At 42.4% G+C, this 18,932-nt stretch overlaps 1 protein-coding gene across 1 annotated transcript in view; it reads right to left on the reverse strand.

Annotated features, from left to right (window-relative positions):
• The window catches only part of LOC144752116 (nicotinamide N-methyltransferase-like), a 51,429-nt gene extending 39,798 nt beyond the window's left edge, over positions 1-11,631 (reverse strand). Inside the window, exon 1 of the mRNA XM_078640060.1 lies at positions 11,474-11,631. Within this exon, the coding sequence (XP_078496186.1) occupies positions 11,474-11,621 (148 nt within the window). The 5' untranslated portion in view covers positions 11,622-11,631. The remainder of the gene's footprint in view (positions 1-11,473) is intronic.
• Between the last annotated feature and the right edge of the window lie 7,301 nt (positions 11,632-18,932).

An 18,932-nucleotide genomic window follows, 5' to 3' on the forward strand; every position in this document is an offset into this window, starting at 1 on the left:
TCTGTAGCCTTGCACACATCTGATCTAACAAGCAGGGAATATCCGTTTACAGAATAGGGACCATTTTTCAGTGCTCTACTGAGTATGTCTTCCTTGATGGTAAAGGAGAGGAAATTGACCAAGATCTTCCTAGGTTTAGTTCTTTGCAAATTGCGTCGGAACGGCTCTCTATGGGCCCTATGAATTTCATGCTCAAGATCTATCTCGTCCTTATCTTTCAGATTTTCCGTAAAAGTGAGATAATGAACGCCTTCATGTCCGACCCTTCTCCAGTTTCTGGAATATTCAGAAACCGTTGATTATTTCTACGATAGTGGTTCTGCACTCTCTCCAGATCTTCTCTTAGAGCTTGATATTGCCGTCCAAGTTTAGAACTCTCAGATATGTTTCACTGTGCCTACTTCTTCCTCCAATTTCTTAGTTCTCTGGGTTACTTCATCCAGCTTCTGCATTAACTCTGAACATGAAGCTTGAATGCCTAGTTGGTTTGCCTCTGAAACCTCAAATCAGTTTTTTATATCACTCTTCAAATCCAATAATATACTTGCCAGCGAGATTTCTGCATCTTTACTTGCTTCGAGCGTTCCCATATCGGTGCTATTTTGTCTGTCCCCATGTATTCCCTGGAGCAGAACTTCCTGGTCCTCCGGTAATGCCATCACTGCAAACCTATTGCTCAAGGGGACTGTTATAGTGTCTCCCTGGGGTGCCCCAGTCTCCACCCTTGACATGTTCAATTCCACCAAGCCATTGGTGCTATTTGCACTCTTGTCCGCGTTAATGGTAGTATCTGATTCATTAGCCCTGCTCCCAACCCTACTCACAGGCATCCCTGAAATGCAATTTAAGGTATGTTCTTCTGAACTGGGGCTTGAACTCCCTACCCCATTTTCCTTCATACTTGGGAGCACACGGAAAAAGGATTTAAGTGAGGGAGTCATTTTAACTCCAGGTGGAACAGCGCCAGATTTTTTGTGCCTTTCCCCTTGTTAGTTTTCCCGACTGGAGACTTTCCTAGCCCCCTGCCTTGAGAAGCCCCTTTGACTTAATGATAGTTTTAACTCCTTGTATCAATTCTGGCAATGCGTCCCGTGATATAGGAAGTAAATTTGTCTTACCTCCAATGTTCCTGGTCCTCAATGGGTACCTGGAGGGAGCCTAACCTTCCTTGTTATTTCCTTTCACCATATGCAGATGCAGCCCCCACTCCTACTCAGCTCTCCACCCTTCAGCTGCTTCCACTGTTTTGCCACTCTGCTCAGGCTCCCCTCCTCATCTTCTACCTCCTCGACATACTGCGGACAAGCTTGACTTGTTCTGACTCTGCCTCTGCCTCCAGCTCGGAATCCCGCTTGCCAGGCTCATCGGAGATTTCCTGTTGCCTCACTCACGCACATCCCTGAGGATCCCTGCAGCCACCTCTGGTCTCCTCCATCTAGCTGAGAAACGCCACGTTCCAGGATCATCCAAGGCGCTCAGTAAGTGAAAGCTCCTTTTCCGCCTGCTAATGCTCAAGTTTTAACTTAGATTTTGGCTTTCGTACGGCTGCTCTCCCGCCGGCACTCCCTCCGTAATGGGGCCCGCCGCCGCTAGTGTCAGGCTAGTAGCTGCCATGTCCCCTCTGCCCATGGAATTCTACCTGTTCACTGCCAGGTTGAGCTACACAGATACAAGGTATTTCGGGCATTAGCAATAAGTGTGGCCCTAACGTTAATCTCTGTAGTACACAGCCGAGGACTGTACGTACTATGTGTTAACCAAATGCAAAGGATTATCCATCGGGCTTGGCTGAAAATTGCAATTTCATTGATCAGTTTTAGCTGCACATTGTTAAAGGTGTTGCACAAACTCAACAAAAGGTCTCAATAAATGATTCTCTCGCACAACCCTTGGTAGCTGGCAATGAACAGGCAGGCTTAACTTAGGAGACAGGTGTGTAAAGCACTTAAAACCACCAACACAATACAAGGCTCTTCATCAGGCCAAGCTTGGTGTTGATGATGGCAGCTTCGATTAGCACAAGCCCTCTGTGAAATCCTGGAAGTCTTAAGCTCCAGGGCTTTCAGGGGGGCGTACCTGAAATCGAAGCCAGGTCGCGGTTCAAAAACGGCATCTTGACTCTTGTCGATGGGTTGGTCACCTTATGGAGGTTTTTCAACAAAATTCTTCAAACTTCCAGAAGGTCCTTTCAAACCAATCGGACACACAACTGGTGCTTAAGCTCTCCCATTCAGAAAAGGGGGTGGTGATGAACAGAGTGTCTGAATTAAGCAGACCACTCTTACCCAGTCCAAAGATCAGGGCTTGATCCATCACCGTTATTTAGCTCACTGTCCCATCCCAGCTCAGAAGCTCTCCCATGGCACTTGAGCCGCCAAATTATACGCTCCAAAAATTCTTCCATCTTATCTTGCATCAGCAATGAAACCGTATATTAAGCACCAGCTAATGAGATTCCGATTTGGCCTAATTCCGCTGAAAGCATACAAGTTTGGGCAAGGATATAAGATAGGAGCCACCTCCCAATGCCGGTTTTGCAAACGGGGAGAGGAAAACTTAATTCACATTTTGTGCATTTGCCACCAATTGCGGCCACAAAGAATATTCTGGCTGAGACCAATTTGGCGCCTTCTTGGTATCAGGACATGTCAAGAAGCACTTGAGGAATGTATGAGGGGGGATTCGCCTCAAATGGCGACCCGCTTTGTCAAATTCATTACCGAAATTAATTCCATGACTTTTCCCTCTGTGTAATGCCTGAATTTAATTCTTTGCAAGTAACCGATCTCTGACTTTCCTTGTCCTTTTACTTTTCCTTCCCACCCACTTATTGTTTAGTTTTAGTTTTTAACAGTCTCGAATGTCTCTATTACTGTCTTTCGTATTTTTGCATATTGCAATGATTTTAAATAATTGTGCAATAAAAACCAACTCCAATTCCAGAAGGTCCTTTTTGGATTTAAAAGCATTGACAATGCATATTCTAGAGTTTAAAGAGCTCTAAGATGATTCTTGGAACGTAAGGAACATATTTCCCAAATGCACCCGGCCAGCGCCTTAGAAGTCCCCTGGAAGCCTTCCAGCTGTGATCTTCTTGGTGGGGATGGTGCAGGTAGAGCTCTCTTAACCCGTTGCTTTCAGGTAATCCACTCCATTCAAGGGCTGTAGTTTCAAGTGTGCTGCAGGTGCTGCCATTCAAAGTGCAGGTCAGGGTTCCAGTAGTCCTTCGTCTCTTTGTAGTTTCAGGCAGTGATCTGAGTTGCTGGGCAACACTACCATATTTATTAAAAGTTCCTGGGTGTCAAGCAGGAGGGGAACACAAACCAATGGGATGCAGGGTGCCACCTAGGTGTGTGAACACTTCCTCCAAAGTGAGGCTTATTCTTTACCCAGAAAGCATTATTCTTTTAGAATCCAAAGAAACTCTTTCTTGGTTGGTTAGTTCTGACAATGTCAATCCACTTGTAAGGCTACGTTTACCAATACTAATCTAATTACAGGAGCAACTGTCTGGCTGGGGGCGGCAGAGTGTAGGGGTGAGTAGGCAGTGCCCCAAGGGTCTCAGCTGCCCATAAGTATGATATGGTTGGATAGATGCTTACTAATATGCTGCTCCAGTAGTTTGCTCAGGAAGGGGAGTAGCGAGATAGGACAGAGATTGGAAAGATCCACCAGAGGAGCCTTGGTGTTCTTACGGATAGGCATAACATGTGCTGCTTTCCATTCTAAAGGAACATGACCCTCTCCCAGAGAGATATTGAGAAGAAACTCAATGGAAGGAGACAGTTGACAGGACAGAGAGGGTACGACTTTGGTTGGGATATCATGTAGAGCGAAACCCGATTTTACGATGCGGAGCAGTGTTTCTACATCTGTGAAGGTCACAGGGGGGAAACTCTCTAGCAACTGGGGGGTTTCCTGTTCTGGCTGATCAGATGCCATGGCAACCAAACGCTGGCTCCCTGCGAAACAATTTTTTAGTTGAAAAGCTCTATTTTCTGCGAGAAATATTCTACGATGTCATTATCAAGCATTTTAGAGGGGGCCTCTTGATTGTCACAAGCCTTAGGATTAATGAAAGGATTTTGGGGGCGTTTTCCGCTTGGACTAACTGGGATGCGATGTGAGCTTTACGTGCAGCCTTCATATTTTTAGGGTAGCCAGACAGAATGACCATAAATCTGTCTTTATCCCTTTTGTCATGGGTGCTAAGCCAGCGTCTCCCATGTTTTCTGCATAGTTGCTTTTGAGCTCGGAGCTGGGGGGAAAAGCAAGCAGTCTGGGGACGCTTAGAGAGATTCGGAAGCGATTTCTGTGGTGGACAGCAGAATTATATTTAGCAAGAGCTTCCTCCATGTTGTGCAGGCAGTGTCCCAATGCACCAAGAAGGAGGTTTGGAAGCGCTCCGTGGTGACTTTCTGCCATTGTCTACGAAAGTAAAGAGTGATAGGGTTGGGGCCTTTCATCTCCCTCAGGCCTTAAATGAAGAATTTGATTAACGTATGGTCCGACCATGTCAGCAGCTGGGGAGGTTTGCACAGAATACTGGAAGGGTAGGAAAGGATGTGTGTGTTGGACCTTCATTGAGCTTACATAAGCCCAGCCGAGCAAGGTCTGCCAAGAGCGTCGGTGCGTCGGTATTGGAGGTACATTCGCTACAGACTTTAAAATCTCCTAACAATAAAACGTTGTTGGTCAAAATCACGTGGGGGGCTATTTGTTCAGTAAGTTGTAGTGACGATTCAGGTAAAGGACCGGGGGTTCAGTAAACTAGGCCCCCTTCCAACTAAATTGGGATAAAAGATCGATTCGGAAGACCAAGATTTCAATATTGGCAATACAGTGCCGCTCCAATACAGTAACATTAATGCTATCCGTATGTATAATGGCTATCCACCCCCCACCTTTGGCTGTCTGCCCATTCTTCTAATCCTATATTTCACAGGCGGGGCTAGAGTGATGGCATGAGTAGAATGTGGCTTAAGCCAAGATTCCGTCAGGAACCCAAAATCAGGCTAATCAGCAGAAAGGATATCCCATATCTCAATAGGGTGCTTGAGCAGGGATATAATATTACATACCAGACTTTTCCACCCCATCTTGAGATTATGCGGAGATTTCCCTGGATCATTGCTAATAAAGGTGGTCGATTTAAAAACAGAGGCCTGATTATTTTTGATAGAGCGGCAAGGTTGCTCATAGATAGGAGCCGTCTTAATAGAGATACCTTGATACGGGCAGGCTCAACAGGAAAAAAGGCCCTCTATAATTGGCCAAGTCTCAGGTCGGCATTAAGGCAGGCAATCTGTTCTCATCTCTAGCAGCTCCTTGCTAGAATAGGACGGAGAGGGAGATGGGCCCTGCTCGGGTATTAATCGGCCAAAGACCCCGGCTCCTGGGTATGGCACTGCAGGGACAGGCGCAGATTGGCTTGCCTTTGGCGCTCCACCCGCACGCCCGCTGCGCGTCAAGTAAAGCAGCCGGTTTTAAAGCGGGTTTGGTCCACTACCAGGCCAACCTCCTTCGCAACCGGAAATTAGTCTAATCACCTTCCACTCAAATGTGCTAGTCACGCGGTAGACCGGGGAGAGTTGGCCTCCAGCAAAGTGTGCAAAAGTATGCAAAGACGAGGTAGGCAATAATTAAAACAAACAATTTCCAGAAATAAAATTCATTTAAAGGACTGTGCAAAAAGCGCTAAGTTGAGATACACAGATTGGCTTCCAGAGCAGAGCGTCTGCTTTATCTGCACGAGTATTTAGGTCCAGATGCATAAAAAAAATGTTTTGTGATTCCCTAATTGAGAATCTTTGCGATTCGCAATTTGGAAATTGCAAAACGGCATGCATGAAAGTGTGAAGTACACTTTCTGTGATTCCTAAGGGGTCGCACATGAATATTAATGAGGTAGGTGGCATTTTGGGAATCCTTAGGAATCACAAAAATCACAGGGATGGTTGCCTGCTGAGATCAGCAGATCACCATGTCTGTGATTGCTTAAAGGAAAACAAGATGCTTTACAAAAAGAAAAATTTAAAGTTTTCTTTTCATTTTTTAAGAGTAGGCATTTGTCCGTGGGACCACTGCCTGCTTTTAAATATGCTGTTGTAAACATTCACAAAGAGGAAGGGGTCCTTTGGGACTGTAGTGTAGTTCCTATATTCCCAATAGGCTCTGCGTATTGGAATAACATAAACAATAGTTTAGACGTAGGACTTGGGTCAATTAGGTCTCCATTGAATATGTTAGACTTAATTACGAATGCCAGCTAGCTCAGAGGTCACTAGAAACTTTCTAGAGTAAACAAGAAGGTGTTAACTTTCCTGAATAGACAAGAAGGGATTAGTTTCTGACAACCGCATAAACATGACAACTTTGCTCCCTCCAGAATAAGGAGTATATCTCCAGAGTCGTGTGAAAACAATAGATAACTATTTCACTCAGTCAATCGTGCATGCTTAGTTTCACCAGAAGTGCAGAGAAACAGAGAGACGGGCGTTTTCAATACAAGAGGTTATTTATTGAACAGTCTTCTTTCTCATGCAAGAGAAGTGAGTTGCTACAATTGCAATACTTGTCATAAAGTAAAGTGCGTCCAGTAAAAGGAGTATTATGAAATAATACTGTAAAAGCATGGTATGGTTTCTAAGCCATACGGTGTTTAAAATAGATAAAATATATACATTGATAAAATCATGACTAAACGTACTCAACTGGTGCTTCTAAGATACGCCTACCCCGGTGTACCTGACCTAAGCCTAGTATGTGGGAAGGAGTAAGTGAGCTGCAGTTTAAGTTAAGATAGTTTGTGCCAAGAATCTAAATCAAGAATTCTCTAAGGGTCTAATCAGCTCCGTACCTTGGTTTATAGAATGAAGGAGGTCTTGTATCTCTCTCTCAGGACTCTATCACCCAGCAACCCGCAAGGGTGACAGGGAAACACTGGAGCTGGATTTCTCGGCAGGAGAAAAGACAGCATCTCTCTCAGTGCATCAATGGGAGGGTCGGCTTCTTTCGGCACTCGCTACAGCAGGTCGTCGGGCAAGTAGATAGCCGATCTGCTCCAATCCACCGTGTGTTTTGCTAGGGCAGATGCTGGTATATTTATACCTGGAAGGTGCCGAGTTTGACGTAAGGTTGGACATAAGACGTCACTAAGAACTCGCAGTTCTTTCAGGACTCCAGGAGTTCTAGGACAAATCAATACAGAAGCAGGGGGAATTCCCGGGCTGCTAGAGGCTTGGTTTGTTTAATCACGCGTTGTGCTTTCTAGGAGTCTATGGGAGTAGCCTTGCCGTATTCGGACTGCATTGGCTATGACTTAATATGGGTATGATTCTTATGCCTTTATAAGGATTTGATTTGATATAACCGCACAAGGGCATCAATCGGGAATATTTAAATAGGGCCCTAGATACGTTTACAACAGGACCCCTTCCAATTTGTAAATGTCTTACCACCTACTTGAAGTAGGTGATAAAATGAAAATGTTTTGAACCGCATTCACAGCCACAAAACATTCATGCATACCATTAGGATTCTCTATTTGGAAGGGACGCCTTAAACACGCCCCTTCTAAATAGTGAATTACAAACCTATTTTGCCATTCGGTAACCGGTTACAAAATCACAAAATTGGGTTTGATGCATTGCAAAAGCATTTTTTGCAATTGCAAACGGGTCAATTCTGTGACTCGCCCCATTTGTGAGGAATATTATGCTTGCTGCATCTGGCCATGAGTTCCTTCTCACAGATCTGCAAAGCATTTGTCAGCCCGTGTTAATCTTACTCTTTAAATATTGAGTGTCATGCAAGTACATCGAGAAGGTGCACTGTTAACCCCTTGCATGCAGAACAAATTTTCGCGCTGAGCGGGGATTTTAAAAAGTGGGTGGGATTCGGACGGCCGGGGGCCATCCTCCACACACACCCACAATGACGCGTGACGGCTCCCGGCCGTTATGGGCGTGCAAGGGGTTAAATCCTCGCACTATTATGAAACAATGGGCCAGATTCATCATTTTTTGTTGCAGCGCAATGCAGTAAGACAACTAGCTGTGCTGCACTGCGTCAAATGGAGATGGCAGGACAGCCTTTACCATGGTAAATACAGCGCATCTCTGCTCTTTCATTGCACTGGTACATTAGGGTCTGCCTAGCAACAATGCAGCCACCCTCATGCCAGAGTGTAAGGGTGCATTGTTTGTAGACAAGACTGTTTTTTGTGCAGGAAATGGCACCTTAGTGACTTTTCCTCTTCCTACATATGCTGCATTCTGCAGCGCACTTGCGAAGAGGAAACAACGAGAAGAAATACAGATATTCCTACTCGTCACAGCTCTGGTGGGAAGGCATACAATACTGATGTATTCCCAGGTCCACCAGTGTTGGCAAATCTGGGAATGCTTCAGAATTCATGTTCAGATGCGTGGGAAAACCCTCGCGTCACACGTCTAGCACCTTCCTTGAGCAGAGTAACTCGAGGCAGCAACTTCTGATGCTATGCAGTATTCCAGCTTTACCAAGCAATGCTAGACACACATGGTGGCCTCACGTGGCTCGGTAATTCTGATTTAAGGACTACATTATCCTAGCAAAACACCATACGTGGCACAGGGCAATGCAATCTGCCCCATGTTTATAAGGTCTATTTCCTTGTTTGAATGAGGTACAGTAAATTTGTCATTTCTTATTCTGGGTTCACTCATTGTCAGTTTGTTGTTAAAATGAGATAAATGTAACCATGTTATGTTAAAAGCACTTGTTAAGTGCGCGTACACCAACGGTTTCTTGGCCCCCATGTAAGGATCATGGCGGTTGCAAGGAGAGTGCTTAAAGCTTAATTGGAATATGCTTGAGTGACCAGCCAGGTGTTTAACTGTTTCCTGAATTGGACAAGGGAGGACAGAGACCTCAGCTACACTGGAAAGGAGTTACAAAGTTTCAGAGCCAGGACAGAGAACCATAGTCCCCTATACTTCTTCCGTTTGGCTGAAGGGATTTCCAACAGATTAAGATGAGAGGATCTAAGGTCTTGAGAGGGAGCATAACGGTGTAGACATGACGAGATAAAAGCCGGGCTGTGACCATGTAGTGCTTAGAAAATAGTGTAGCCCATCTTAAAAATTGCAACGCTTACTCACTGTAAGCCAATGTAGGCTTTTCATTAGTGAGCTGACATGATGCCATTTGGGCTGATGGAAAATCAGCGTAGCCGCCTGGTTCTGGACTATTTGGAGATGCCTACATTGGTATGCTGGAATACCAACATACAATGAATTGGCATAATCCAGGCGAGAGATCACTAGGGCTAAAGTGACCAAGATCATGGCTTCCCTGCTCAGAAATCTGCTGATCTTCTTTTTTTTACGCAGATGAAAGAATCCAGCAGAAACTACTGAGCTGATCTGAGTCTTCATGGACAAATCATTACTGATAATAATCCCCAGAAGTTGAAGTTCCAAGTGTAGCCAACCCACCTGTGAGGATCATCTCCGTTTTCTCCGGATTCAACTTCAGCTGGTTGTTATTCATCCAGTCGCTTATAAAAACCATTGTATCTTGAACGTTGGACTCGGATGATGAGGATGAATTAACAATAAACACCAGTTGAAGATCGTCAGCATAATTACAAATTCTGACATTCCTTTCCCTCAATAAGTGAATTAGGGGAAAAAGATAAAGATTGAAAAGAAGTGAAGAAAGAGAAGAGCCCTGAGGAATCCCACAGGTAATGTCTCCTTTGTTAGACGAGAAATTGGCAAGGTGCACCACTTGTGTCCGATTACTCAAGAAGGAGGAAAGCCACTTTAAGGCCAGCCCTTGAATTCCAACATTGCTGACACTGTCAAACAGGAGACCATGATTAACTGTGCCAAAAGCTGCCGAAAGATCCAGCAGAATTAGGGCGTGGGTGGTGCCTAGAGCCGCCCCCCTCTGAGCACAACCACAACAGTGAGTATGACAGACTCGGTGATGTAGGTGTCTAAAATCTGGAAGTGTTCCACAAAAGAGCTGGGGCAGTTGGCTACATGGCCCTCTAAAACTTTACCCAAGTAGGGCAACAGAGAAATGGGACGATAGTTACCAAGAGCCGGCGGGTCGGCACCCAGTTTCTTCAAAATTGGAATAATCTCAGCTCTTTTAAAAGAATTCAGGACAATGCCTAGCTCAAGTGAATTATTTAGAAATAACCAGGGAGGGTCTGGGCATATGGTAAATGCTTCTCGAAGAATATGAGGGGGACAGCAATCCAGGGGAGCCAGAACTAACCTTTTTTTAGTAAATTCAGGAAAGTCTACTCCGAAATCAGAGGGATTCTATCAAGGTGGTAAGGACTGAGATCATTTTTGGGCTCCAGTGGACCACAAGCCACAGCGGAAATACTAGCCTTGATAATGGCTATCTTCTCTAAGAAGTAAGAGTTAAGAGTGTCACATAAAGACTGAAAAGGAATCGGCCCTGGCATGACTCTATCTGGTTTTGAGAGTTGGTCAACCATAGAAAAGATCTCTTTAGATTTGTTAGATGCATTAATTATTTTTTGAGAGAAGTAGTTAGCCTTTGTTTGAGTAATCAAAAATGTTATATTCTGTCAACTAAAAAATGACCTTTTTTTCTGGAGGTAGTGACAACACCATTGGCGTGCTGCTTGTCTAAGATCTAGTTTCTTCAATTTAAGACCTTCCGAGAACCGCCGTTGAGCGTCGTGAGCTCTCATGATCTTGGTTTTTTTGAGGGGAGCGACACAGTCACTAACCGACTCCAGCCATAGGTTAATACTCTCTGCCTGGATCTGGAGGTCTTCTATTGGGGGAGGAGACGTACTCGTTAAACGTAATTGAAAGGATCCATATCTGCTCTTTTCCAATTTCTGGACATTTGATTCTCTATTAGTTGGAGTTTAGATGGAGGCGTATATCGAAGAGTGAATCTGATCAAATGGTGGACAGACCAAGCACACAGAGTTATCAAAGGAGAGGAGATCTCCAAATTGGAGGTCCAGACTTGATATAGGGTATGCTCTTTTATATGGGTGGAGTCCCTCACTTGCAAAGAGCAATTCATCCCAGCGAGCAGATCGACACATTCCCTTGAACTAGGGCTTTCCTGATTGTCTCTAGACCAATAGTTAAAATCCCCAATTATAATATTCCTGGAGTGGTTGATGACGAAGGGAGATATAATTTCTCCCAACGCCTGAGGAAAAGTAGGCATGTTCCCCGGAGGTCTATGAAAAAGGGGGCAAATAAAAGATATCACAAGAACAAGAATTAACAAAATAACTGAGATTAATGAGTTAACAATACTTTCCTGTGTACAGTGCACAATGCTTGATAATGAATCATTAGTTTAGACAACAATACTGTTACACATAAAGGGTGACTGCATTTTAAATTACCCAAATACCTGGAAACTGCTACAAACAGAATTTGGAAAATTGATGATTTAGTGGAAGAAAAATATCACATACCCATAGAGAAGGTTTTGTTCAACAGCGGAAATATATGTATCATTGTATCTTCCCGGAAGGATGATTCCTTACAAGTAAATTGTTTCATCATAGTCCTTGCGTCAAAGTATCGATCAAGGAGCTCTTGCTGAGCAGAAAAGGATGCCATGTCTATGACAGCAGTTGCCACACTCTTCTTTGTCAATGTCTGCTCGTATTTTTATAGAGAAATATCAGAATAATAGACTGTGAACAAACAGACTAAAGTCATTATGCATTTGATTAAAAACTCATTCCAAATTCATTTTGTATTTGTTGACAGCAGCTGATCGCTTAATGTGCATTCATCTTGTTTACTAAACCTAGGGCCATATTTAACATCCTTTCACGCAATGCAACCTATCAAGGCAACTATCAATATTTGGTGCATTCCTGTCATTTGACTGTGCTGGCACACAATCTGCAGCCAAAATCCATCACAGGCACTCTTGCAGCATGCAACTAGGGTGCCCGTGCTACAGGCAGAACTGTTTCTGTGCAGGAATTGACATCTTTCTGCTCAAAAACCATTCTTGTAGGTAACTCCACACACTTATGCGGCACATTTAAAAAAAGGAAACAATGATGATAAATAAAGATATTTCTTCTCATTGCACCTTTGGTTGGTAAATTTGGAATGCTTCAGAATATATAGATGGATGTTGGGAACACCTCGCTCGACCCATGCAATGCCCCACCACAGAGAGTAACTTAGGCTGCCTTGTGTCGCTCCAGATTTTCTAGGCCATACAGGACCAAACAAGGTGCTCATAGGTTGCTTGGCAAACCTCGTTTTAGGTTTTACATTGCACTGCGTCCCCATGCGTGGAGAAAGGGTGATACAAAACCTTAATCAATCTCGACTATAGTCTTGTAAATCATGGCACATTTGGGATGAGCACATCTGAAACAATCAGAGGCAATTGGTCTGGCTCTATTATGGCAACACATAAAAACATGTATGAAGAAGTTATTATTCCATCTGTTTACCATAATAAAGTCAGAACTATTAGCTTGATTTTTATACACAATGTCATTCATTCAAACCACTCCAAAATATGAAACACAAAACACATTCAGGGTGGTGTTTTTGGTGGAAGCAATGCTCATAGTAATTGATGGTGTTTATGGTTGTTGTGGAGTTAGTAGTGATAATGAGGAGGTGGTAATAGTAGTTATATGTTTAGGTTTTTCTGAATTTTTGTTGATTCCATCCTTGACAGATCTTCTTTGACCACTGACGTTCATGCAATGGAGATGTCAGTCATTTGGATTATTTTGCAGGTGGCTGACATACCTATTCCAAAACACAAGCACACACAATGTTATTCCTAAATTCTCAAATTACCTCCAATTTTAGTCCAACCTATTTGTCAAAATATGTTTGCAAATATATTAAAAACAATAAGAAAGTAGAAAATAAAAAATCAGCATAGAAAATCAGCTTTTCCATGTGGACACCGCATATTATGTATTTGCTAATTTTAAGAACTCTGCAAACTTTACCCCGCTAATCAGAAGTAAAATGCATGTGTTCCCCCTAAAACATAGCCACATTAATTTTACTTTATTCCAACTTGTATTTTTAGCTGTGGCATCCACTGCAGTAAAATTAATAACATGGCTTCAGACCTGCCATTGTAGCGTGCCTTTGGCAGGTCAAAACCTCCTTTTAAAATATTGACATTTAATACTAATATGTCCCTAAAATCACTAGTATACTAAAACAGATTTTCACTGTCCTGTGTAAAAAACCAGAGTGCTGATTGAAAATTTGAATACTGTATCTTGGTAATGGGATTAGCTAGAATTTTTGTTATAGTTATTAAAAATCAGATTCAGTGGTGAGGTCAGATTTTTGATAAATAAAAAAGTAAAGGTGCTTCTCGAAAGTTACCTTTTCCAACTCAGCTAAACAGTCATTATCATCTTAATAGGTGTTAATGAGTGAGAAAGGCTTCTGATGAGCAAATAATAGTCTGACATGAATGAACTGAGGTTCCTTTCTGAGCCCCCAAGAATATGCATCCTTTTTGACATTATATGTCAAATCCTGCTTGCATTTTAAATCTTGCCGGACAAATCCACTGGAGTTTACATATAATACTTCAAAGGCAGAAACAGGATGCCAAAACAATCAATGTGAATCCACTGCCTGGGTACATTGACTGGCCCAAAAAGGTTGTTACTCTTACATGTGGGAAAAAACTAAGCATACATTAGTTCACTGCTCAAACACACAACCAGCCCTCAGAGCCCATGTTTAGAGTGGCCAAAGTTTTCTGCCAACTATAAAATGACCAAAGTGGATGGAACATTTGCCTATTGGTTAGGGCATATCCAAGAGTCATTCCCACCCACTTCCAATCAGGACTCCAGTTGTTATCTGTGACTTGAGAAAAGCCCCAAAAGGCAGAATCCTTACTTATATCTATCCGTATTTCTTGTATCCTGGATAAAGAAGTCGTTTCCAAGGGTCATAAGAGTGACCTCTGGTTAAAGCTATAGAAACACAACAAGGTACAAGAGGCTTTTGCCTGCAACTGTCCAACAGACTAGTGGCAACAGGACTTGGACTGGACCCTGCTGTTTGTCCTATATCTGACATCTTATGAGTCTCTAAGTGCTCCCCAACGGCATGGATGGTTTTAAAAGTGTATTCCTGTGGTGGAATGAAACTTAAAGGAACAAAGTCAGAAGGTAAAATCTTTGACTAGGAAAACATAACATGTGTAAAACACACGTTCACCAAAGGGTATCTAGGCAATGAATATGAGATATTTATTGTTACACAATCAATCAATCAATCAATCAACATTTGTATAGCGTGCTACTCACCCAGTAGGGTCTCAAGGCACTGGGGGGGAGGGGTTCGTTACTGCTCGAAAACCCAACCCAACTTAATGGTACTAATTTTTGTTGATCTCAGATCGATGAAAGGCTGACTAGACCTGCCAGGTTTCGAGCCTGTGAATATCTGATCATGAGGTCAAACTCAGGCCTCTACCGGCCTCTACAGTGGACGCATTAATCCACTAAGCCAGCAGACCCAGCTGGGGGTGCATCCAACTTGCACTCCATTGTGATCTAGGTTTAGGTCCACCATGAACATTGAGTGTCATTCTTGGTGCTATTCCTAATTAAAGTTTGAACATTCATATCTCGGATTGCCCTTATCAGATTTTTGCAATGTTGGTATCATTTTGTTGATTTAATTTCACTCTAGCCTATTGAGTTTGAGGTGTTCCTTGTTTAAAATTATAAATTTATCACTATATTGGCGCGCTACAAACAGTTTACACTTTGCCATAACTACCAGGTTATTGAGCTCATGTCAGTTTATTGACATTAAGGGCTTACCCTGACAAATGTTGTCATTATTCCCTGAGTTTGACAGTCACCCACCCCAAATAATAATCTAATTTCTTATAAATAAGCTTCATGACAATGTTTTCCAGTTGTTATTTTCCTCTTCTTGTGAGTTCTGGTTATGTTTTATTCAGTGTTTTCATATTCATACATATCACGGTTTATCACTATTTCCCTGGTTGTGTGCATAAATGTTAATTGGCATTATACCTCTCCAGGGCTTTGAGGAATGCAGCTTTGATTGTCATCCTTTGTTCCTCTTTTTTCATTTTTTACTATTGTTAATTTGTCCTTCCTTCTTTCCTGATCCTATGTCCTTCTCCGTACCTTCACTTGAATTAGATATTCCTGAAAGCTTTCATTCCTTCCCTCCTCTCCTGCCTGCCTCATTTGCCATCATTCATACTCTATCTAGGAAGGCAGTTTTACTCGTGTCCAAGATGAGAATACATGATGACATGTTCATAAATCTTTAAGATGTGTTTGCAGCAGATAAAATAATAATAAGAAGAATTTAACTCACCTCCCTGCTTCTCTATTCTCCAAAGATTGACAGAATGGAAACGTTCTAGTAGGGACACTTGTTATTGTTGGATGTCCAGGGTGTTCACATTGGAACACAGTGTCACACTGTCCCCTTCTTTGCCTTGAGACACCTGGGGTATTAGCAGTGGTATTGTGAGCCTAGTCCTCATGTTCATGGTCATAGGGGAGAAGTCAGATAAGAGAATAATGTTGCCTTAAGTAGTTTGTATAGTCCATTCACACCACAAATCTGGTTTATTTTTACATTATTGAGCCATGCTTATGGGATTTTGTGTTTAGTTTCAATGTCTTTACAGGGAATTTTTGGAACTGATTTTTAACCTTCATGTAGGCCTTTCCTTACTGCTGTTTTCCTTCAAGCTGTCACTGTTAGTGAGAAGAACGAGCACCGTTGTAGAATTATATTAAATACATCACCATAACTTGTTCAGTTTGAGTGTTTGATTGGTTCAGATGCTCCGTCCATCACCACCCCCTTTTGTACCACTTTGTTCGCCATAAGTTGGCAGGGTATGCTCAGACGTGAGTCCCTTGCTCACTTTGCCACTGGATTCAAGCAAGCCGGGCTGAAGGCGGCTGGAATGCCAGGAACCGGTCCTCGGAAGCTTGTTTCCGGTCCAGGAAAGGCATGGCTTGGCAGTTCGGGCTGGACTGTTTCCATGAGGCACAGGGTCAGACTGATTTGCATATGGCCATGTCTGAACTGGGGTGGCAGAGTGGGCTAAAGAACGGTGATGGATTAAACCCAGATCTTTTGACTGGGTGTGAATGTTTGATTGGTTCAGATGCTCTGTCCATCACCACCCCCTTTTGTACCTCATTTTAACATGGAAGCACTAAATGACCTATGTGATGTGAACTTTTCAAAACAGCATTCAAAAGTCTAAAGTTCTAGGTTTGAATCGGAAAAATATTTGGGCTGCAGCCAACACACATCACAGTTAGCAATTGCTGTATAAGGTATGTTTCTAGTAACCATCTGTCCCATGAGACAAGACAGAGACATTTGGTGGAACCTCAAATCCATTGTAATGAATGGAACACATAATCAAGGAGCACTAGAATTATAAGTATGCATTTTAAATTGGTTATTTTAAATTCCTAATCTAGTGCGCACACTATGAATTGTAACCACACAAAAGATAAACAATAAAACAACACAACCAAAAACAATAATGAATATTGTGAACGGCATGGTTGTTGTATTTCTAGTGTTAACACCTTCATTTGCTACTTCTAGGCACTATGCTTTTTTTTAGATTAGTTAAACCAAAGACGGTGGCTTATTGTTCCATCTGAGTAAGAATCTTGCTATTTCTGCCGTTAATATTGAAAGATAAACACAGACAATGCAGTAGCTAGTGTAGGCCACTCAACCCAAAGCAGGCTGCTTCAATTCAGCCTTTTTCGACAGCACTGGTGCAAATGTCCTCTCTGACTCTTAGTTTTTTGTATACAGTTTTATCAGTACTAAGTTGTAAAAAAGCCCTTTCAACTTTTTTAAAATTATTAAGCAGTGTTTATTTTGAGATTCAAGAAAAATGAAAACAAATATTATTAACAAATAACAAAGAAATAAGACATGTTTATCCCTACTTAATGTGTTGGAGTACATTTGATTATGAAAAGTGCAGAAACCACATGCCAGGAATGTGTACTTGATGCAATCATCATTATTTGCAGAAAAGCTTAAACACAGTTGTTAAACAAAGGTGACAGGCTTTTGAAGGAAACATAACACACTGTTTATAAAATGTGGCAGCATCAGAAATGGCCATAAACATTTCACTCCTCAACTTGAGCATGTATTTTGCATTTTGAAAAAGCTGTAATATGGTTGATTCTTAATGATTCTGAGCTCTAATGCTTTTGGCTCATGTGCTAACTGGTGGATATTCTGTGTTAATGAGTGTGTGAAAAACAGCTCAATTTCAGCCAGACCAGAGCACTAGTCTCGTCTGTGAACCAGTTTGGTTGCTGAAGTTGTTCATGATATAGACCTTATTGTCTGTATGAGGAGATGCATCTTTAAAATGTATTATTTTTGGAAGATGACCATATCAAAATACCAAGATTAGTGGACATTAATCCATATGTAAAGTGACCTTTGTTGCCACAATATTGATGTGTGAGCCTTCATAAATCAAAGCTAAGAACTTCTATCAGAGAACAAGACTTTACCTGATCTTACTGAGACCTTGCTCAGAATTCAGTCACAAACCTGATGGCCACTACAGAGCAACGTGTAGTAAACATTGAGCTGAAGCCACAAGTTAAGCCACTGCTCTAAATAGAAGTGGAAGTAGGCACCAGAGACTTTGTGGCCCAATTCGGTCAAAGCAGGAGCATCCATCAACTTGTTTCCAATAACTACAGTGACTGTGTTTTTCACATTTGGTTTTGCCAAGTGTTGGCCTCGATTTAGCACCATGGTTGCCGAGCTTCATTTTGAAATGGAGTAAGTATATATGAAAGGTGAACTTGATTCACATGAACATATTCTACTGCTAAGTGGAGGCTCATATTGGGTCCATGCCACTGATTTTGTTAAAATTGTTCTGTCTGCAAAGTTAACAGAGCAGCAGTTGTCTCCTTATGTTTTGAAGCTGCGTTGTCTGTTTACTCGCTAACCTTTAGATTTTCCCAGTTATTGTATGCACTTTATGCACTTTATGCAGCATAGTTTCAAAATCAGCACTCTGGCCTCTTCTAGTCCTGTGCAAGGGTCAGACCATTATCTTATTCATTTTGGTCTGAAATTACCAACACCTCCGAAAACAAACACTGCCTGGCCTTCATCTATGATAAGGAATTGGAAACTTCTCGATATGGGGGAACTTAACGTCACGCTAGAAAGGCATTCTCCAGGCACAGACACTGACATAGAAAGTATTGCTCTGGCCACACACTCTTGGCTAGAAAATGCCGTCGAAAAATGTCTCCCCCTATCTCAAGTAAAAAATAATACCCACGGCCCCCCTGCTCCTTGGTTTAATAATTCCCTGAAAACCATTAAATCAAAATGCAAAACCCTCGAAAGAAAATGGCGGAAAGACTATGCTCATGACAAAAAAATCATGTACCACAAAGCCAGAAACGAATACCACTCAGCCTGCACCAAAGCCCGAGCCCTTTATGTGGCCACAACCATCAATACTGCGCCCAACAAAACGAAAATGCTATTCAACACAGTAAAGGACCTCGCAGGGGCAAAAACAGTTGCATCGGCTCGCCCATTAGACAGAAAACAATGCCAAGATCTCGCTTCCTTTTTCAATGAGAAAATTGAGAAAATCATCTCAGGCATCAGGAGCAACCTCCTTATCCATGACCCAGTAGAAACAATTCCCTCCTGGCCGAGTGACATTAACATCATTGAATTTTGGCCTTCCTTTACCGTGGAATCACTCGTTTCCACCCTTAAAACAGTCAAATCAGGCTCCCCCCGTGATCCGGTACCTGTTTCTGTTCGTAAAAAACTGAATGTTCCTGCTCTGACCATTATTGCAGAAACTATAAATTCTTC

This window comes from Lissotriton helveticus, chromosome 4_2 (assembly GCF_964261635.1).
Source record: "Lissotriton helveticus chromosome 4_2, aLisHel1.1, whole genome shotgun sequence".
Lineage (NCBI taxonomy): Eukaryota > Metazoa > Chordata > Amphibia > Caudata > Salamandridae > Lissotriton > Lissotriton helveticus.